At 44.1% G+C, this 23,494-nt stretch overlaps 1 protein-coding gene across 1 annotated transcript; it reads right to left on the reverse strand.

Annotated features, from left to right (window-relative positions):
• Positions 1-1,369: 1,369 nt before the first annotated feature.
• Positions 1,370-22,215, reverse strand: SLC35B1 (solute carrier family 35 member B1). The gene is made up of 9 exons (XM_088143498.1): positions 21,952-22,215; positions 20,571-20,674; positions 16,428-16,558; positions 12,763-12,793; positions 12,131-12,291; positions 10,383-10,509; positions 4,136-4,242; positions 2,892-3,045; positions 1,370-1,734 (listed from the first exon to the last, which is right to left on the reverse strand). The coding sequence occupies exons 1-9, from the start codon at positions 22,176-22,178 to the stop codon at positions 1,682-1,684; spliced, it is 1,095 nt and encodes a 364-aa protein (XP_087999624.1). The 5' UTR covers positions 22,179-22,215; the 3' UTR covers positions 1,370-1,681.
• Positions 22,216-23,494: the final 1,279 nt, after the last annotated feature.

The following is a 23,494-nucleotide window of genomic DNA, read 5'->3' on the forward strand; positions in this document are numbered from 1 at the left end:
TGACCCAATTCTGTACAGTGATTCCTCGGTTCACGAACGCTTCTGTTAACAAACAATTCGATTTGCGAACAGCAGTGTTCGCAAGATTTTGCTTCCATTCGTGAACTCTGCATCGGGTGACGAACAAGACCCGCGGCCATCTTCCCTGCTCTGACACGTGGTCGTGGCTTCCTCTAGGTGAGATTGCGGTCGCAGACAGACACTTGCTGTGAAGCTTTTTGGTGTCACCTTAAGCAAGGTTAGTGTTCTCTCTCTTCATACTGTACTGTACTGTACTTTGTTTCATATTTTTGTGGTTTAAAAAAAATACATATGGTTCAGAACGGATTAACCTTATTTATATTGAACCTTATGGGAAAATTTGATTCAGCTGGCGACCGATTCAGTTGGCGACCATGTTTGTAGGGGACAGAACGGATTAACCTTATTTACCTTGAACCTTATGGGGAAATTTGATTCGGTTCGCGGCCAATTCGGTTTGCGACCAGAACTGTGGAACGAATTAAGTTTGTGAACCGAGGTACCACTGTATTTCAGTCCTGGACTGAAGCGTTGAAACAAACGTATTGCTTTGGGCATGAACCACCCCAAACCAACTGTTCTGTATACAGAACAGCTCAAGCACAGAACACTTTGCATATCCCTAGGGCCCAGTGATCTGAATCAAATAATTTTAATAATTTCTTAAGGAGAAATTCCAAGAAAGAAACTTGGAAGGCATCAAACTGTTCAGGGCCACTAGGCAGCACACAGCTGAACTTTCTGGTAGACCTCCCCCTTCAGATTTAAATGAACCAGGCTGAAGCTGAGCACATTTATCTAGGGAGAAAATTCCACCAAACATACCCAAACAATTGCTAAAGCATAACATGATTTGTTTGCTTTTGGCTTAGTGTGATATAGCAACTAATCTACTATGATTTACTGTCCAAGCCATGTTGGATTGATCAATAAACCATAGTTTTAAAACGACTGATATAGCATTATGTGTGAACGTAACATTGGATAGCTACCTCAACTGTCTTCTGGAGGGACAGGGCTTCTCCATGAAGTAGTTTCAATCCAGTTATTTACCATAAGCTATGCTACCAAACTAACATAGAACACTTCTTGTTAGAAGAAGACTCACAGAGCTTACTTTTAATTTATCTGATTATGTGTTATTTTTTAGTATGTATATGGTTTTTGATTGGTTAGCCTGGGGAGATTGTTTTATCCTATAATGAATATTTATGGTTACTGCTAAACTGCTCTGAGTCTCTAGGATAGGCGGTATACAATTTTTTGTGTAAGTAAAGAACTAAATAAATAACACCTCTCCCCCAATGCACAGAGATGGAAAGTAAATTTAAAAACATGAACACAGAGGTTTCTTTCTCTCCCCTCCTTTTATTTGATATGAAGCATTCCTCCTATTCCATCAAGAATTTATTTTAGCCATCCATCAACCACAGTTTTGATTCCTCAGTAGATATGGAAAAGTTAACTTCTTTGATTTTTAGTAAAATAAAACCACCATTAAAAAAAAATCAAACACATTTTGAATTAAAAACAACCCACCCTATCTGGTCCCCTTTCCCCAAGCACTCATCCTGAGTCCAATTCCCAGTACTGGGAAATAAGACAATAAGTTAATAGTTCCTTATGCTTAAGGTTTTCAAGAGAAACACCAAAAATCTTCTTAATGTGAGGTTTTCTTTGATGCTTTCCCAAATTTGGCATCCAGGCCAAGTCCTGCAGAAAAACAAATAGGAAATTAACTGGGGTTGCAAATGATGTTACAGGGGAAAGTGTTGCGGGGGGAGGGGCTTATTTTGATTAAAACAGGATGGATGATCCAGGCTTTTATCTGGGATGATTTGGAAAACACCAAGCTCCTCCTAGCAGACTAGGAGCAGATTTTCAGCTTACAAGAATGTCCCAGAGAAGATGATGTAGATTTAAAAGCATTTCATTTAATAGCTCTCTGTACAAGTAATTATTATCTGTGGGAGTATGAAGCAGATTCTAAATCTGCTGAGCTAAGACAGAATAATTGCTGAACCCTGGCACAACTGCTAAAAGTAGTGTAATGGTGAGAGGGAGAAGAAGCGATAACAGCAAAACACAACCACACAGTGTAAACGTATCTTTAAAGCAAGTTGAAGGTGCACGAGAAGCAAACCAGAACAGCGTTAAAACCAGTCAGGAAAACATGGCTCAGTTTAAAAAGTTGCAACCCTTCGATTATCAACGACTTTACCTGAAGTGTTAGTTCAGACTTTCCCAATCTATGCACTCTCCAGATGTTTAGACTTCAATCTCCAGAATTCCTCAGTCAAAATAACCACTACATAGAATTCTGGGAGCTGAAGTCCACAGTGCCAGAGAGTGTCTAAGTTTCAGCAGGCTCCCTCAGTTCACAGCAGGCCACTCTCAGGTACTCCTAACACCTGCAGTTAAGCAGGCAAAAATCTTCTCTTTGGTCATGCTACCTCAGATAGAAATACGATTTCCAATTCTACTGCCATTTGAGCATCAGCAAAGATTATTCTTTCTGCTTTTTTTAATCACCGAAGTTTTCCAGCATATTAAACGGGTTTAGCATAGCCTTTGCTGTACCTGAACCAGTGGAGTGGATTTGGTGGAGTGCAAGTTAATGAGGAGAATGGCATATAGGGAAAAGTGTATATCATGGTAGGCTGCCTAAGGACCCTGTAAACAGATTTAAATAAAACTAAAATAAAACCCCTACACATAGGGAGGTGAGAAACCCAATGAAATAACTAATCAGACTGCTATCCTGTAGGAAATCATACACAGATGTACAGTGGGCTGGATAATTTTTGCAAGGAACTGAGGTTGACGTTTCCCAAATAAATAGATAAAGACAAAGGATGCTGGACTCTTACCAAGGAATACCAGGGTGGTGCCCACCCACTGCAAGTTGGTGATAGGATTGGCAAATAGGATGACTGATGCCAAAATGGTGAAGAACTTGCGAGTCGTGGTGACAATAGAGCAGGTCAGAGGCCCAAAATAGACCACAGTCATGAAAATGAAACTCTGCAATAAAGATGGGGAAAAAATGTACAGGCTTGAACATGAGAAATATGACTTACATTACTCTGATCTTGTAACCTCCCTGTGAAGACATCCTCCCTCCAACTGTTTACTACAGATACCTCTTTGTGTTGCTGAACTTGCACAAGACCAGTTATAACTATGGGATATGCTGCCCTTTCTCCCATTCTGAGATGTTTAAAAGAGAAGTTACAAACAATCCTGGAATATAGGGTAATCAACCTTTGTTCCCTCGATCACAGGAATTAGGCAGAGGGTCTTTTTCAACCACAGTGTCCTTTGTGTTGCCCTCGATAAATACAAAGGAATACAAAAGCAGGGTCACTTCTCTTTTTAGCACCAAAGGCAAAGCACAGAAGAAAAGCAGTACTTCAGATCTTCTGAACTCGTCGTGCAACAAAAACATGCAACCTTGAAGACAGCATAGAAGGAAGAAGGCAAGACAAAAAAAGAAAGAAAACCCATTTCAAGCGAACAGATTGAGGTGAGGTTTATAAGAGTAACAGCACTACTATTGTGTAACTGGAGCTTTAAAAATCATTTCAAATAATAAGCAAATAGCCTTCGGTACTTCTGTAGTAAGGCTTGCTTGAATCGTGTATTATTCCTGTACTTTATTTTATATGTCATTTTAAGCCTTAATAAACCATTCTGTGAATTAGGGTACTCTTAAATTAGCCAAACATGAAGAGGAGAATTTTGGGAAACACCCAAAGCAGGAATTAAGGTCATCCAAATAAACTAAGATTTGTGAGCTGACAATAAACCCTGGTTTGAAGCTGATGATTCTGGCTTGTTTGGGCTTACATAATCATAATTCTGCATTCAAATAGCAGGCAAAAAGATCCCTCCTGGCTTCACTGTCCACTTTTGGAAGGGATAAGTGCAACATTCTACTCTGATAGCATTCTCATGAACAAGCCTTTTGGGGGTCAGGATACTTGAAGAAATAGCTGGTATTCTCCCTTGTAACATATTACTGTGTAGCACATATAGCATTTACACCACTGGTACAGCATAGCGTGGACAGCTAAAGCACAACACTGGCTAACAGAAAAAAATAGTTGCTCACCTGACCTAGAGCACTGGTTAGACCAAAGAGAAGGATATTATAGATGATGGTAGGATAACGCTCAGTGAAACTCAAGAATTCCCAAAGCTCACCTGTAAACAAAATACCTAGAGGAAAAGAAAATATTTAGGAGAAAACAATAGAATAGAGACTTCTTTTCCTGCCTTGACCATCCTGTGACCAATGCTATCTGGCTCCTAAACCATATTCCTTTTAACTGAACATGTTCTACTTAAAAGTAGTGAAACTCAGGGTAATGCACTTCTTAGCTTTCCCCTTGGTTTGGGAGATTTAAGAATTAAAAGGGGTTGAGTGAGTTGGGAAAGAATAATAAGTATAAATCAAATCAACTATGGAGTAATGTCAGAACTGGTCAAACATTCATTGGGGTCAACATCCATTCATCCATACGCCCCCCTCCCATTCCCAAAAACTCTGAGTGTCTATCAGAAACATCACAAAAAGGCCCCTCTAAGAAAAAAATAAGCTCACTTGAAAGAAATAATTTAAAAAATGTAACAACATTGTAAGGGACAAAACATACAAAGCCATGTGTCCACCAATACATCCCAGCATTCATAACATGCCTTCCTCCTGGTCTACATAGGAAAGCCAACTCTTAATTGCTCTCCTGAAACCCAGGAGGGAACAGGTAGACCAGATTTCTGCAGGGAAGTGATAGAAAATGCCCATTTCCTAGGTCCTGTCCAAATGGCATTCTCAGATAGACTGGGCCTGGAGGGAGTTGACCCTGTTTGACCTGACTGGATAGCAGATCAATATGGGAGATGGTGGTCCCTCAGACAAGCAGGCTGAAAACCATTAAGGGCCTTAAATGTAACAACTAGCATCTTGAAAACACCTGGAAGCCAACTGGTAACCAATACATCTCCCATAGTAAAAGAAAGAGAAAGGCTCTTTTTGTCTAAAACAAGTTTCCTAGAGAGATGGGGAACCTGGAGTCTTCTAGATGGGTTGACTAGATGATCCTAATCATTCCCAGCCAGTCAATGGCTAGGGATGATGGAAGATGTAGCTCACCAATTTTGAAGGTAGTAAATGAGGGAGGCTATGTTGCTCTCAGGAGGTGGAACAGCTTGATAGTTTGGTGCTGCAAAAAAAGTTTTTTTTTTTTTTACAGAGCTGGACTGGCTGGACCTTATATTCAGCTATGCACACTTCTTGTTGCAGAACCCTGCCTAGGTCAGAATGGCTGGCTGACCATACTGCGCTGGATCATTGGGGCATTATTTCTGCATGTTCTTTTAGTCAACTCAAAAGCTGATTGGTACCTTGCTTCCTGGACACGCTAGCTTAGAGAGGACCAGTCGATCAGCACACAAGCCTCTTTTACAGCTTCTGCTGAATTGCACTCCACACTATTTCTGTAAATGCCACCTTGATTTAAAAGAGGGGAACAACTGCTCTCCAAATTACTTTGGCTGCAAGGGCTGCTCCTTTTCATTAATTATCCAATCCTTTCTCCTAAGGTAGTCTCTCTGGAGAGGATCTAACCATCACACATAAAAATAAAGAGTATGGCTTAACCCTTTGCAGCCAAAGGAAATCAGAAACATGTCTATATTCCTGGAACAAGGGAGACACCAAATGGAGGAGCAAAGCATTACTGCCAACCTGCAGCATGACTCCCACCTAGACCAAACTGTGGCCAGGAACAGCCTTTTGGAGAGAGGGGGGTGCCAGGTGGCTGCTGCAGGAGCAACAACAGCAGCACCACTGCTTGCCCATCGGGAGACATGCAGAGCTACCACATTTCTGAAACAAGAGAAGAATGGGTGAGGTTTGAACTGTGATATTAAAGCAAAATAGGGACACATGCAAGCTCTATTGGGGTAGTATCACTATGGTAGATTTTAAAGAAGCTCCCTAAGTAATCGAGTATTACACAATGCAATATTTACCCTAATCCAATTAACAGCAAGCTGTGTGTGGAAACAACTTTCATCAGGTGAATATACTGTGCCATAAAACCTATATGAAGAGGGAAGGAGATACTATCTACCGATGAGGTAACTACCTCAAGCTTTACAACACAAGGATTCCTACATGCCTCAAAAGTTTTGTGCTTGAGTTTGTACCCTTCAAACACACAGTAATGTCAGGTTCGGTCAGCACGGGGCTTCGGGGAAGCTCGTAGCCAGCGAACTCCACCGGCGGCAGCTAGCGAGGAAAAGAGGAACTGAAAGCGCCGCTAATTAACGGGCCACCTGCGCCCAGCCAAACAGGAAAACCGCAGCGGAAGCTTTTAACTATAAACTGATAACGGCGCGAGCCAACAATGAACGGGGCCGCAGGCAGCGAAACAAGATCGCGCGCAGCACAGAACCCGCGGGCTTGCACGTAACGGGGAGGGACCAACCCAAGCCGGGGGGGACTGCCCATCAAGGACAATGGACCCTGACCGAACCTGCCATCATGGACAATCAAGGGGGATTATTGGGGGCCAATAATCCGCAGCAGCAACGTGATCGCGGGGCGGAAAAAAGCCCGGGCAGGCGGCAATATAACAAGTGATGCAACTGTACCAAGCCAGTCCTGGCTTTGCTTGTGACTACTACGTTACGCATGAGTAAACCTTCTTTGTGAACCACACGTGTCACGAGAGTTTCTCTGTCGAACGGGGCAAATCTCACATAAAGCCAGGACTCACATTGAGTGCTACCCGGTACACACCGAGGAGCGCTCACCTTTCTTTCCCTGCAGCCAAGACCGGAGAGGAATTGATTAACGGCACCAGGAGATGGCAAGCGATGGGGAAACCGCGTGCCAGCTGGGCTACCAGGAGCCCAGATCCGAAGGCGTGATGGCGGGACCAGTCCGGGGCGAATGGCGCACGGACACAACCAAGAGGGCGCCAGAGGACGGGTGGTCGTTCGGCGGGGGCAGGAGCCCCAACGGGTCGCCAGCATGGGGGGTCGCGACGAGTAGTGACTCGGAACCCGAGGCCCGAGAGCGTGAGGAACGATTCACCCGACTGGAGGCCAAGATCGAGCAGCGGATGGATGCTGTCCAAGTGATGTTGCAGACCATCTTCCGGCGGGGCAAGGCCCCAGGGGCAGAGTCGCAGGCGAAGAAGGAATCGGGCGATACCGGCAGCAGTGAGGATACGACCTCAAGAAACTGCACGGAGCCTAGACCAGAGGTTGCGCAGATGACTCCAGTCCCTAGCGTGAGGAAGAGGGGACCCACAACCACGGCCAGTTCGCGGGGCGCCAAGCGGGCACTCAGCAGCGGGACGGAGCCAGAGGGCTTGACGGGACGTGCGGTTCCCGGGAGCAGCGGCGCAGGGTCCAGGAGCCAGGAGCCGGAGGAGAGGCTGGACGGGCTGGAGGGCGACCTCCAGCAGCAGACGACAGCTGTACCGGGCATGCGGGAGGCATGGAGTGGCGGACCCAGGGCCCCGGCTGGGGCAGCCGCAGAGGGCGGCGTGGAGACCAGGCTAGCAGAAGTGGACAGGCTCCACTCAGAGATCCAGGGGGGAGCACCCAGTAGGGACGACCTGGAGGCTCTAGTGAAGTGGAGCTGGCTGATGGAGACGGCGGGGGATGCCGGAGACCCGGGGAAGCGAGAGGCGCGAGCCCCGATACCAGCCACAGCGGACCAAAGTGAGGCGGCACCGGAGGCGAGGCGCAGGAGCCGACGGCAGAGGATCGAGGTTGGAAACGCCCGGCAGACTGCAGGGACCTGCTACCGGTGTGGAGGCAAGGGGCATCGGATGGTGCAGTGCCCCTCGAGGCAGGGGGTCTTGGCGAGCTGCACAAAGGACGGGGGCCGGCGATTCCCGGCTATAAGGGACCCCGACCGATCCTGGGAGGAGACAGCAGCTAGTGGAGCGGTGTGCAGCGGAGCTGGCTGGCTCACGAGGAAGCCCGGCTCTGCGAGGAGGGGAGAGCGAGCCAGCGGGAGGCGATGGCCGGCGACGCTGAGGCGCACCCCAGAGCAGCCAACGGAGTGGCAGCATGAGGAAGGGCGGGACAGAAGAAGCTACTCGCCCATGAGGATCAGGGTCCACCTCAAGGGGGTGAGATCAGAAGCAGAGGCGAAAGTCGATGCCTTGCTGGATTCGGGATGCACCCACTGCCTGATCCACCCGGTACTGGCATCCGCGCTGGGGCTCAGCGTGAGGAGACTCAGGGAGCCCCTCGCACTCAGCCAGTTGGATGGATCGACGGCAGGGGGGGAACCGGCGCAGTATCGCACTGAGCCGGTCGGTTTGACAGTGGGGACAAGCCGGGAGGAGCTAGGCTTAGTAGTTGCCCCGGGGGCCGGCCATGCACTAGTGCTGGGGCTGGCATGGCTTACGCGCCAGAACCCGCACATCGACTGGGTGGCCAAGACGATGCGGTTCGGCGGCACCACCGAGCAGACGGGGTCGAGCTGCGGAGGTGGCACGAGAACAGGGGGCCCCACAGAACCCGGCGAGGTGGCGGCTGGGCAACGGCGAGCCGAGGGCTGGCGAGCTGCGGCAGCGGGCAATAGAGCCCGGGAAACCAACTGCACACGCGGCGAGGGCGGCGCCGAGGGGGACCGGCAGAGGAGCCGAGGCGGCAAGCGCACGAGAGAGCGTGGCAGCAGAGACGGTGCGATTCGACGGCACCACCGGGGAAGCCGGGTCGAGCCGCGGAGGCGGCGCGGGAGCTGAGGACCCCACGGAGCTAGGCGAGGTGGCGACTGCGCGACGGAGAGCCGAGGGCCGGCAAGCCGCAGCAGCGACAGCAGCGGGGCCCGGGCGACCAACCGCCCGTCAGGCGAATACGAGGACGGCGCCGAGGGCGACCAACAAACGAGAGGGGTCAGAGACCGCCGAGGTGGCGGTGGCATCAACGACGAAGGGCCCCACAGCAACGCAGGGGTCGGCTACAGCAGAGACGGTGGCAGCGGGACCCGAGGGCCCCGTGGCAAAGCAGGCGGCGATCACACTGGCATCAAGAGCGGGGGCAGGAGCGGCGCCGGGAGCCGACTGGTCCGCGCCAAGCGTGAGTGAAGCAACCGGCGATAGACTGGGACCTGGCCGTGGCCAGGGGAACCTGGAAGGTTGTAGGACACTGAGGGAGCCGCCACTCGAATTGACAGACCCAACAAGGACGACCCAGCTGGAGGCGAAAGGCGGAGCCCAACCCCCAAGGGAGAAGCAGGGGAAGGGAGCCGAGCCGGAGCTGAGGCGGCGCTGTGCAGAGGCGAGCGAGGGAGACCCCTGGTTAGTAAACAACAAGGACTCCCTGACGAAACAAGGGACCTGCTGGGAGCACAAGGGGAGGCTCTACGTTCCAGAAGCTTGCCGGGTGGATGTGCTCCGGAGAGGGCACACCGAGGACACTACGGGACACTGTGGGTTTGTTAGGACTTTCCACCTCCTGCGTGAACAGTTCTGGTGGCCGTCTCTCCGGAGGGATACGAGGGAGTACGTGGCCAGCTGCTCGACGTGCGCAGCGGCGAAGGAAGGGAAGGAGGGGAAGGAGAACCTTCGGGGACCCATCCTATAAGTGACTTAGCCAAGGAAAGGCACACCGTTATGGCAGATGGGGGCAACACCCTAGTAGCCCAATTAAGAGGGGGACTTGTCTTCAGGGGGGCGGTATGTCAGGTTCGGTCAGCACGGGGCTTCGGGGAAGCTCGTAGCCAGCGAACTCCACCGGCGGCAGCTAGCGAGGAAAAGAGGAACTGAAAGCGCCGCTAATTAACGGGCCACCTGCGCCCAGCCAAACAGGAAAACCGCAGCGGAAGCTTTTAACTATAAACTGATAACGGCGCGAGCCAACAATGAACGGGGCCGCAGGCAGCGAAACAAGATCGCGCGCAGCACAGAACCCGCGGGCTTGCACGTAACGGGGAGGGACCAACCCAAGCCGGGGGGGACTGCCCATCAAGGACAATGGACCCTGACCGAACCTGCCATCATGGACAATCAAGGGGGATTATTGGGGGGCCAATAATCCGCAGCAGCAACGTGATCGCGGGGCGGAAAAAAGCGCGGGAAGGGGGGAATATAACAAGTGATGCAACTGTACCAAGCCAGTCCTGGCTTTGCTTGTGACTACTACGTTACGCATGAGTAAACCTTCTTTGTGAACCACACGTGTCACGAGAGTTTCTCTGTCGAACGGGGCAAATCTCACAAGTAACACATGCATAGCTTCCCATTACTCCCCTGATGATCTGGATCACAATTACTGAGTTCAAATTAGCATGATTTTTTTCCCCTGCAGACCCAAAAGAATGTTCTTACCAGCACCCAGGAACAAAGTGGACCACAGATTAACATTTAACATCATATGATTGGAACCGGTCTGGTAGTAGGCTCTCATATGGTCTTGAGACACCCCAGTTAGTCCATCCAGTGTCAAAGACAGCAACTAAAGTGAGGAAAGGAGGAGAATCACAATCTTTAAAGTTGCTGAAAACTATGTTGATGAAGTAGAACACCTCTGTTTTGAACAGTACACATCCCTGTAACCACCCAGGGATATGCAAATAAAGTCCATTTGGTTCAGATATTAACAGCGTACCCAAATTCTGTTAAGTTACAATTCTCAGTTTAGTTTAGCCCCTTAACTAGCCTTTAAGGATGGAACATTCTTAAATCTTCATCTTGGGCCCAACTTCCAGAATAATTTTATTTTTGATGGCAGTCTTACATTTATGCATTGGCAGGGATTGCTTTCAAGGTAACAAAGAATTCTATTGGTCATCTCTTCCTGACTGTTGGAAATAACACACTCAGACAAATGTCTTGTGCTTGCAGATCTGCATGTGAACTGATCCCATCTTACTTGCCACACAATATCAACAGCCATTTCTTTCCTTTTTCCCCCAACCCCAACTTTTTCTAAAAAAATAAAATAAAAAATTGTACAAGTCTGACACCTAGAAGCAAATAGATTAACATTGCTAGGTAAAGAGGTATATATTTTGCTTGGCTATACCCATAGCAGATGGAATTTACTAAGACATCAGGAACTGGATTTTTCACGCATGAGAGATGGTCAAAAGAATGATTATCAATCATTATCCCTACCCTTTTAGCCTTCTGGAGGGTCATGAAGACCTGGCTCTTCGCCAAAGCACTGGGCTAGGATGGGGGTTGAGCTGGGAAGTTGCTTGGTCTGGCACCTGGGGGGAAGAATACTTCTGTGGAGTCCTTGGGTTTCTCTGAGCTTGGTTCTTTTCTTGCAAATGTTTCATTACCCGGCTAGGTAACATCTTCAGTGCTAAAATGGGTTGGGGTTTGCTCTCTATTTATATACTGTGGCATGCCTTGCCAGTGTTGATGGGGATTTTGTTTTGTTCCTCTGGTAGTTCCTTGATTGATGTTACCTAGCTGGGTAATGAAACATTTGCAAGAAAAGAACCAAGCTCAGAGAAATCCAGGGATTTCACAGTTCAACCCTGAGCTACACATATTCGCCTCTAAGGATACTTCTGTTTTTATCTTTATTTTTTATGGACTGTTGTGAGCCGCCCAGAATCATTACATGAGATAGGCAGCCATATCAGTCCTGTAAAGTAAATAATTAAATAAACAAACACAATATTGGAAGGACAAAAGGAGGACATAACTTGCAGCAAGTCAGCATCTGAATTACCTTTTTTAAAAAACAAAGAAGCAAAAAAGCACTCTGGTGACATTTTTTTGGAGTTGTTACAGGACTAATTCCCAGATTTTCTTTCTTTTTACTTCTCCTAATCCCCCCCCTTTTTTTTTTTGGTAAATGTTACGTCTTATGTTATTTTATTAACTCTATTTTGTGAGGGGGGAAGCTTGGTTAATTGTTTAATGCAATAAAGTATTTTAAAGAAATCTGCAGTAAGTTACTGGCAGCTTAATGAAACATGCAAATAAAAAGGGCAGGTGCCAAGGTAACCAAAGCTTATGTCTCTGAGAGTCATTCCTCCCACTTCTGTATAAAACATAATTTAGCACCTTGTAATTTCCAGCCCCAAAGTTTTTTTATTTTTTAAGAATTTAGGGCTTACCAGCAGGAGTTCCCCATACCCAAATACATGCTCATCCCCAACACTTCCTCCACTTTTCGGCTTGTACATGAACAGGGCCACGCCTGTGACAATCAGCAAGACACACAAGTATTTGGACAGGGGATATTTCTTCCTCAGCACTGTCACCCCCAGGAGCATGACTAGAAAAAGAAAGGAAATGTGGGAAAAAGCATACTCCTAACAGTCCTGCTAAGAAATTTAATTAACTAATGACCACTGCATGTTGTCTTGCATGTTGCAACCATTTACATCATTTCCCACTGGCCATACTTAAGAATCCTGTGGAGCCTTCATTCCTGAACACAAACTTGCTGGGCCATCTCTTCCCAGCTGTTGGAAACAACTCACTCAGGCAAATGTCTGGTGTTTGCAGATCCGCACATGAAGTGATCCCAACCTACTAGCCACACAGTATCAACAGCCATTGTTTTCCTTTTCCCCATTTTTACCTGAACCCCTACTCCCCCACCCCCCAAATATCCATCATGGAAGTCCAACCTCTAGAAGCCAATAAAGTTACATCAAACAATCAGGTTCAGTCAATGTGGGCAACTTATCTCAAAAGTTCCCTGGCACACACAATTTTGAGTATAGGATCAGGGATTGCATACCTGGGATGGGTTTACAGGATTTTCCAAGGACCTATGAAAATAAAAAAAGAAAGATTCACTTGGCTATAACCTTCTATATCTCTGGCATCTGAAGAATGTGACAAACTCTCAGGGAAAAAACAAACAGCCAGCTGCTTGCGGTACAGAAGTTACTCATGCTCTGAGCAGAAGCCACACACCTTTCTTTTATTAGCTGAGTGTTTCTCTTTTCTCTGTAAACCCCATTACATTCTATGTCCATTTTAAACCTTTGGTATTTCTTTTTAAAGCTCTTCACTCCCACAGCTATTTTTTCCCTACACTTTCCTTTCCTCACTATCCCTTTGCCTCCTACTTAGTCTTCTCTTTTATATAAAGAATCACATTTAGGCCACTCTTTTCTCAAACTTCAGCTACTACAGGCAGTGAGTCTCCTGTTGGTCTTGGGGCCGTAGCAAGTGAACAACTTTACCACCATCTGAAGCTGACCCTGCTCCATCTAACAAATATTTTTAAGGTAGATATTACAATATATACACATTTGCTTGATCAACCACTGAGATCCTTTGAAGAGTTGAAAACTATGTTTAAGGCTAGGTTCATACATCACATCAAACCATGGTTTCTTGAACAACATTTAATAATGTTATTTATTAGGGTTCAGCAAAGAGGTGTATAGACTCTTCAACAAAACAATTAATTCACTCTGGGTCAGGATGAGAGTGGAAGAAGGCTCCTCACTTTGTGCTACAGCTATCTGGCCTGAGAGATCCCCTCCATACCTATCAAGGGAACCTCAGGCTGGTTGCCATTCACACTGGAGCCATCTGGCCCAGGAGTCCATCATGAATTCTAAGGGGTCTCACTGCTGGCTTCTCATGAACACCCTGTGGGATATCCCAATTAGCAGTAGAGTTGCTCAGCCTGAGACTCTCAACCAGGGCTGCAAGAGATAGCTAAGAGGAGCTCCAGAGCAAAGCGAAAGAAATCCTTTTATTACTATTAAACTTTTATTCTTGGACTTCTGATGGAGGCATGGTGAACTAAACACATCTCTGACTTAGTGGAGATGACAACTGTGGCAAAGACCGAAGAACTGGCATATAGACCGGTTCTTCGGAACTTCTCCAGTTAAAAAATAACTGTAAGTTTAAGAATTTGAAGAATTTGAAAAAAAATGGCAAAAAGCTAAATAAGATTTTGATCTAAGAAAGTTATAAACAAATTAAGGGTCCAGACAGCTTTGGAACATTAGGACTTTTATTATAAGATTTTGGAAATAATTAAATAAAATAAACAGCATTTCATGTGAACCAGAATGCGTTGTCTATCTTAAATCAAAATAGAAACTTGAACTTTATTTCAGAAATTGGACACTAGAGGGGACTAAAGATTCCAGGTGGAAAAGGAAAAAAAAAGTGTAAACACCTTTGGTTTTTGGTTAATGTGAGAATTTATAAAACGACACAAAATTTATTCATGTAGATTAGTGTGGATTTTTACCTAAAAGACAATTAAAAGATAATGTTATATAGTGTTGGACATTATAGAATATTTGGAACAGCACAATGAAAAACAAGCTGCATTAATTTTTTTGGATGCCAAGAAAGCTTTTGACAATTTAAATTGATCTTTTATGTTTAAAGTTTTGGGAGATATGGATTTTGGACAGAATTTTATAAAAAGAGCGAAATCGATTTATGCATCACAGAAAGTGCAAATTATTGTAAATGGAGACTTAACTAAATCACGTGAGATACAAAAGAGGAGGTTTAGGTCTCCTGAATTTGAAGGTGTACTTTGCAGCTTGTTTTTGGGTTTGGATGAAAGAGTGGGTGACTTTGAGAAATAGGAGGTTATTGGAACTAGAGGGGCATGACTTAAGATTTGGGTGGCATGGCTATTTATGGTATGATAAAGTTAAAGTTAATGTAGATTTTAAAAATAATTTTATTAGATATGCCATGTTGAGAATATGGAACAGATATAAATCTGCATTATCTCCAAAGGTTCCTTTATGGTTGTCACCCCAAGAAGCTTTTTATAGAAGAGAAATGATAACTAAAAATAAATGGTTAACTTATGGTGATATATTGGAATTTTCTCAAATGGATTTTAAATTAAAGACAAAAGAGGAATTGATATCAGAAGGATACATGTGTCAATTGTTTTCTTATGTACAAATTACAAGAAAGATTTAAAATAGATAAAAGGACTTATGGTTTTGAATATGGAAAGACTGAATTTGAAGCAGAATTATGTACTAATGATGAAAATGTTACTGCAAAGATGCATAAGCTATTATTAAAATTGAAGACAGAAGATGAACAAGTTAAGGACTGTATGATAAAATCGGCTAAAAATGTTGGCTACAATGTACAGATGGAACAATGGGAAAATATGTGGCGGAAAGGACTGAAGATTGTGTTATAACCTTAAAGAGAATTTTTATAAAATGATGTATTGTTGTCACCAGAAAAATTATCTAAAATATGTAAAGGTACTTCGACTGTATGCTGGAAATATGAACAGCAAGAAGGGACATATTATCATCTCTGGTGGACTTGTAAAAAAGCAAAAAACATTCTGGAATGAGGTACATATCTGTAATACAGAAGTTTTAAAGATTAATATTCAGTCAAAACCAGAGACTTTCCTTTTGGGTTTGATGGATAAACAGTTGGAAAAAACTCATGGAACTTTGTTTTTATATATGATAACAGCAGCAAGGCTTTTATTTGCACAGAGGTGGAAAAATAAGACATTACCTACAGTGGAAGAATGGATGGTGAAGTTGATGGAGTTGGCTGAGATGGCGAAATTGACGGCGTTGATTTGAAATAAGACATTGTGTAATTTTAATGCTAACTGGAAACCTTTTTTGGACTTTTTGTGGGAAACAGAAAAAAATGAAATTATGTTGTATGGATTTGATTAGAAGTAATATGGGTTAATAGAAATAATGGAAGTTATGTTTTGAATTTAGAGTAAGAGTTTGATGTATATTGTTACTTATATCTGTTGCAAGGAGGGTTGGAAGTCAATTCTTTTTTTTTTCTTTTGTTTCTCTCTTTTTCTTTTCTGCACGTTTTATCTTTACTATTTTCTTTTTTTAATTTTCTTTTTCTTCTTAGTCTTTCTCTCAGTATTAGTTTTTGTTAGTTTTTTCTGTTTCTTTTTTTAAAAAATGAATAAAGTTATTATTTAAAAAATCATAATTATATAATGGGGAATTCTACACCACTCATATTTGCGAGACTGGAACAGCCTTATGGCCTGTAGGTAAGTAAATAAATAAACCAACCCTTGCTTTAGTCTTAAAAGCGAGGGGACCATTCTTGCTTAGCGAAGCAGCTTTCAGGGGATGTAAAACTTTGTTGAAGTAAAGCACCCCTTTGAACCTTCACAAAACTATATTACTGAAGCCAAGCCTGGAATTTCTTATTTCTCTTTCAAACACAACAACCAATTCCGAATAACTGTGGAAGTATAATGCAAATTAATATAAGCATTATGGGAATTAAGGATCTGGATCTTTTCTACACTATTCTATACATTTAATGCACCCTACAGTAAATGAAGCGGTCAAGCTCTTCACCAGTAAGCAGGGAGAAAGATGTCCCATTTTCTATTTAATCTTCCACCAGCCAACAAGTACCCACACCCATTCAGTGCTCTTTTTTTACCTGAGTTGGGTAGTTGACAAACTGAAGCGCTGAGTTACTGGACACCATTGCTCCCAGATAGGAGAGAGAGCAAGCTGCGTAGAGCCAATTCCGAGTCCGGTCCACCTTGACAGCGTCAAAAAACTGGATCACTGGTAGGAAAAGACCCAACAACATATGTTTAATTTAGGAACAGCAAACTATTCAAAAGCAGAGCTCAAGAGGGCTTTTCACACAAAAGATAAAACAATTTCCTTTCTTCCAATAGAAGAGAATATCTGTAGCTCAGGGTTGAACTGTGGAGCAAAAAATGTTTGCTTGCATTTCATTACCCAGTGAAACTGATGAGATTACCTACTTGGGTAATGAAGCAAACAACCAAGCTCAGAGAGCACCAAGAACTCCACAATTTCCTTCCTGTTTCCAAGACCACCTAAACTAAGAGGGGAGGCAAGAAGATGAGTTAGTCTGCCTACGAAAGTATGCTATTATGCAGTTTGTCAGGTTAGCAACAATCTAGCATTCATTCAAAGAAAAATGGAAGAAAGTCAAAATTAAATTTAAATCTTTGCCTGGCAAGAGTTCTTCCAGCCAAAGAGAACATTATATATGATTTTTTTCTCCCAGTATTGTTTACTTTAATGCTTTCTTTCAGGAAGTTGTAAATAAATTTGATGTTATGATCAGCCAGTAAAAAGTGAAAGAAAAAGCACTTCAGACCTATTTATTTATTATTTATTTATTTATTAAATCAATTTATATAGCCACCCATCTCACCACAGGCAACTCTGGGCAGCGTACAACAAAGCTAAAAACAGTAAAATACATTAAAAATATATAAAACAAAATAAAACAGAGAATAAAAGGAAGTTAAAAATAAGGGAGCCGTTTAATGCTCTACAGCTGAGCTATTACATGCTCTACAGCTGTTCTGAGTTCAAACGGGTTATTTTAGGATCAGAACATCCTGTAAGGTTAAAGAAAAAACAGCACCAGAATGCTTACAGTCAGAACAATCTGTTTCTAATCCAAAACAATTACTTTGTGCAGAAAGCAGTTCAAACTCAAAATGATTAGCATACCTCTAGCTGTAATATATATGTAGAAGATCTAGTTTTGCCATTATCTCCAACCACAATTAGTAATTGGGGGGCAAATTAAAAGGGACTAAGCCTCTTACCTAGTGGCTATGTTTGCATAACATACTGAATCACAAAGGAGCCGATCACATTTATAAACCCATCTTTTGTGGTTACTTTTTGGTTCTATGTGTCATGGGGACTCAAAAAATTTGGGTAGTTCAATAAACCATGATAAGCATATCATGCAATTCTGGTAAGAAGAGTTGAGACACTCAAGAAAATGGCAAGAGGGTGATAGAAGAGATTTCTACTCAAACATCTATCTCCCCATCTGCCTTTCTCTTTTCCAAGGATGTTGGAACACATGCCTCTGTCAATTGTTATTTTCTACTCAATTTTCCTGCAGCAGTTGGAAGAAGGGGTCAGTAAAAAGAAAAGAATTTACAAAAATATAGAGAGGGTTTTTTCTCCCCTTATGAAGAATTCAAAAGAAAGTGTGGTGGCAGGGTATGCTGTACAAAAGGAGAAAATGACTTTTTCTGTTTTTTTCTCTCCTGCCCAAATATGATTTATTATGCTGTTTTCTGTTTGGAATGGAAAAAAGGCAGGAGACTTAGCACACATCCATTGTTTTCCAGCCATTTTAGCAAAATATAGAAGAAAGAAGTATATAGCTCTCTTTCATGCAGCTCTCTGCTTTGACCCCTCTCTTTAAAAGCACATAAGCCAAAGTCTGCTTCTCTTTATTATTTTACTGCATATCTCACACCCCCATCCATTAGGCACACAAGGTGAGTAACAGAATTAAAAAATAAAGATAAAAATAGATAAGCATTAGTTTCAAAAAGCAGCTAAATTAATCATCATTGGATTTCAAAAGGCATGGTTGAAGAAGAGGGCCTTTCCTGAATGTGGAATGGGGGGATAAATGCACTCCCAAGAAATGTATTCCTTAACATTTATTTTATTTTATTTATTTATTTAAGCAATTTATATGGCTGCTCAACTCACTCACGGTGACTCTGGGTGGTTTATAGGAATAAAAATCCCAAATACAAAACCCACTCCATGCACCCCTGGCGACAATACATTTTCACTAGCCATTTGATGGGCTCCGGGTTGACCTGGGATTCCAGGCCTGTTGGCAAAACCATGTCTTCAGGGCCTTGCGGAAGAGCATCAAGGTGAGGGCCAGTCTTATCTTTGCGGGTATGATGTTCCACAGGGAGAGAGCCACCACAGAGAAGGCCATTCTTCTAGGTCCCGCTAGATTTTTTTTTTTTTTTTTTGTCTGCGCTCAGTCATTGGATGGACCTCCTCAATAGGGGGAACCCATCACATACCCTGCCTCCCCAATTTGGTAGGTCAGGCAGATGAAACTGGGAAAAGGCGGCCCTTCAAATAACCTGGCCCCAAGCCATGTAGGGCTTTAAAGGTGACAACCAGCACCTTGAATTGGACCTGGAAGGTAATCGGCAGCCAATGCAGGTCCTGCAAGAGTGATACGTGTGCAAATCTAGGCACAAAACTATGCGGGCTGCCGTATTCTGAACCAACTGAAGCTTCTGGATACTTTTCAAGGGCAGTCCCATGCAGAGTGCATTATAGTAGTCAAGACGGGAGGTGACTAGGGTGTGTGTGACTGTGAGCAGGGTCTGTTGATGCAGGAAAGGGCCCACAGTTGCACAAAGGCCCTCCTGCCACGACTGCCACCTGCTCATCGAGCAGGAGTTGCGAGTCCAGGAGAACCCACAGATTCTGTCTGGGGCAGTGCACCCCATCCAAGACCAAAGATGGTAATTCTCCATGGACCAAAGAACCCCAAACCCAGAGCTATTCTATCTTGCCAGGGTTCAGTTTCAACCCATTGCTCCCCATCCAGATCTTAACAGCCTCCAGGCACTGCGGAGGGAAGTCATGGCATCACTTAACTCACCATGGGCTGAGATATACACCTGAGTATCATCAGCATACTGATGATATCTCACTCCATGGTGATGGATGATCTCACCCAGCAGCTTCATGTAGATGTCAAACAGAAGCAGAGAAAGTACCGAACCCTGTGGAACCTCACAAAGCAGGGGTCAAGGGCTGGACCTCTAGCTCCGTATCAACACCGACTGGGAATGGCCACAGAGGAAGGCAGTGAACCAGGACAACGCAGTGCCCCCCACTCCCAACCCCTGAAGCTGTTCCAGAAGGATACCATGGTCGATGGTATTGAAGGCCGCCAAGAGGTCAAGTACAGTGAGGATGGGCACATTATCCCCATCTTGCTCCCACCAGAGGTCATCAAAAAGTGCGACCAATGCCATTTCCGTCCCATATCTAGGCCTGAACCCTGACTGAAAAGGGTTCAGATACTCAGTTTCATCCAAGAACCTCTGGAGCTGCAGCACAACCACCAACTCCTCAACAACCTTCCCCAAAAAGGGAAGACTGGAGACAGGACAAAAATTATCTCTCTTAAGAAGAGGGCGGACCACAGCCTCCTTAAAAGGTTGGGGCACTACCCCCTCCCCCAGAGAAGCATTAATCACCGCCAGAACCCACCCATGTCACATTCTGGGAGGCCTTCACCAGCCAGGAGGGACACCAGTCTAAAACACAGATGGTTGCACTCACACTCCCTAGGATCCTGTCCACTTCCTTGAGAGCAATAGGATCAAACTGTTTCCAGATAACTGAGCAAGAGCCTGCCCTAGGCACCTCCACTTCTCCCATTCTTCCCTTCCTGAGAACAAGCATCAGAGAACAATGACTATTTGAAACAATAAGCAGCAGAAAAGGGGGACTGAAGTTTCTTATGGGTTTGAAATAACCAGACAAACCATCAAGTCACAGAGCCAGCAGTGTCCACTAGTGGGGGGGGGGACTGTCAAAAAAGTGGGATGCTGGTGTGATGCAAATTGTGCCCACCATCATGCCTTTTTTTACCTCTCTGTATGGATTCCACTGGTCATAGTGGCTTATTCCCCGCCGCCAAAAAGATGGTGTGCTTCAAATTTGGAGTTTCACAACAGATTCCAGAATCAAGAGAATGCAAAACAGATACTTTGCTGATTTCTTTGGATGTACTTACATAGCTTAGCGAAAATGGCATTGATCACACACTGAATAAAGACTAAAGACAGAGCATATCTGAATTTCTCCTGCTTTGCTCCTTCCCCATATTTGCCTCTTGTACTGTTAGGGGGAAAAAAACACATATTGAGGAAGAATCAGTTACCAAAGATGCAATACTCATGAAGACATCTATATTACTTTCATGTATGGATTCAAAATTTACAAGGTTCAAAGAACATTTGCTTTTTTTCTCAGGTGTTGTAGCAATGAGTCAAAGGCAATCATGATATTTTCTCATGAAGTTAAATTCACTAAAAGGAAACAGAGCTAAAGAAATGCTCTTGCTAGACAACCTTTGTCCTTTAGAAGAATATGCAAACTATTGATTTTATTATTTTGATGGGATCTTCCCAGCGGGGCCATGAGATAGCAACTGATTAATAAAAGAAATATACTGACTGATATAAGAGAGAAGATCATATAATCTTCTATTTAAGGTGCAGGAGGATATAAAAAGAAATGATTTAAGACCAGAGAGTGAGTCATGTATTGGAAGAGTCAATATAAAATCTCAAGCCTCCTACAAATTAACTAGAAAAATCAAAGTACTTATTAAAAACCACATTTTTCAGAGCAACTTGAAGAATCCACTTACCTTTTTATACCATGGAACTGTAACTTGCTTTTTATATTTTTTAAAGTAAACCTTTTAAACTCAAACATGAAACAGATAGTCTAAAGTCTAACTGATGAATTAACACACTGCCAATTCCTCTTTGCAGGGAGATTTCTATGCCTTTAATAACCATATGACCGACACAATTTCAGTATAATTGTTTTTTTCTCCACTATCCATCCATAAGCAATAGTAGAGGAACAGCCATCTGTGGGATTTCTACCTGCTGCACAACTGTTAATGTTTAGGATTAAACTTTAATCATACTTAGACTAGATCCACTGAAACCAATGGACTTAATTTAGGCAGACTGTATCTGAACTACAGTAAACTCTCCACTGCCACCTGGACGTTCTGATTTTTACAGTCCAGATACAGTATAGTTAACAATATGATCTTGGTAAATTCAAATCCCAAAGATCTTGCTGGATACCTTCTAAATGAAAAATCAAACCAAGACTGTCAGGAAGGATGACAGTAGGTTTCAAAAGAGGAAGGAAAAATCACCAGGTTCTTATCTGGGACATGGTAACCGGGCGTTTCCTTAAGAAGAAAAGGAGCTTAGACGGAGTGATCGGAGACAACACGTATTAGGGACACGGTATTTGGGAAGGAAGAGTTTCTCAGAAGGGGTAGCGAAATCTGCTCCCGAACGCCAGAACCAAAGGCATTTCAGCCGACCCTGGAAAGGAGAAGAAAGCGTTCTCCTCAGGCGACTTACATTGTCTCTTGCAGGACGCCGTACCAGAAGTAGCACACGAAGACGCCCAGACAGCAGAGGGGCAACCGCAGCCGCTCGGAGAAAAAACAAATCCCTCCGCCTCCTGACCCCCCTGTCACCCCCATGCCCGACCCTGGAGTAGTTTCGGGTCCAGACACCCTCAGCGGCGATAGCTCCACGCATTCATCTCGCACCGGCACCGACGGCGGCGGAAAAGAGGGCCTCATAGAGACGGGTGCGCCCTAGACTAAGGAAGGACCTGGCCAACTCCACATGGAGGTGTCTAATGTGCTGCCTGACAAGTCAGGCCCTGCTGAAGGGAGACTGCGAGGCGAAAAACAATTTCGGACAAGAATTTTTTTTTTCTTTTTCCCGTGCAGCGCTACGTCTCCATTTGCTTCTCCGTGCTGGAAACGAGTCTCTAGACGCTACGGAATTATACTGGGGCTTGGAAGGAATGAGGCGACCATTTTAGACGTCAGCCCGTCTGACTCGAGATTCGTGTCAGGTTTTCATTGCTGGTGGGGAGAGGTGGAACTAACGTTCCAGGGAGCAACGGTTGTTGGAGGCAGGACGGTGAAACAATAAAGATGGCAACGCAGCTGCCTGAAGGGCATTCGCTTTGTTGCTGTAGCAAATTGCTTCCAGCGTAGCAGGAATTATTTGCTCACAGGCAGTTGACAGTATGTTGTTACACAATGGCCGGATTCACTCAACGCGAAAAACCATTTCCTTAGTCATAATTCTTTGAACAAACCACAGTTGGTTGGGTTTGCACAACCCAGTACTCCAGAAAATTGTTTTACAGCCCACAATGAGACTTCGCACAACGCGCCAAGCCAAAACGAAACCAATCGTATTAATGGTTGGGGTCACAAGAAACAGCTAGGATGCCGTGTGTTGCCTCGCAGTGATATGCTATTTATAATGTATCAGCATCATGCCTAGTATGTAACCACTAAAAACTTCGTTTCCGTGAATTTCTCTAGTGCACTTTCAAAGCCATTTGACTGTATAGCCATCACAACATCCTATGGCAGAGAACTGCACAATTATAAACTTTGTGAATACTTCCGTTTGTTTTCAGTCTCCCAGCATTCATGTTCTTTGGATCACTGTGGATTCATCGTGAGGGAATTTTTTTCTCCTCAATGTTTATCCATATCATGAATAGTTTCTTCTATCTCTAGCATGTCTCATTTTTTTCTAAATTAAGAATGATCAAACGTTGTAATCTTACCTCACATGACAGTTGCCTCAGCCCCCTCTGTCCCTATATTATGAAGGTACAGAACCAGAATCATATATAATTATTGTAACTGTGGTCATGCTACAGATTTGTACAAAAGCATTATAGTTTTGTCAATCGATTTTTCATGTAATATTGAGATTAAGAAAAAGTAATCTGGGCTATAGCTGACTTAAAAAAAAAAAGTCACTACTGTACACTGTTACTGTACACTTACTATAGAACTGCAGTCTTCTGCTATTGTTACCCATATCCAATTTCATTAAGATGTCCTAAGACAATACTATATGCAAA

Source organism: Python bivittatus, unplaced genomic scaffold, assembly GCF_059951505.1.
Source record: "Python bivittatus isolate LINGU-HERP-01145 unplaced genomic scaffold, Pbiv_v1 ctg000410_np1212, whole genome shotgun sequence".
In the NCBI taxonomy this organism is placed as follows: Eukaryota; Metazoa; Chordata; class Lepidosauria; order Squamata; family Pythonidae; genus Python; species Python bivittatus.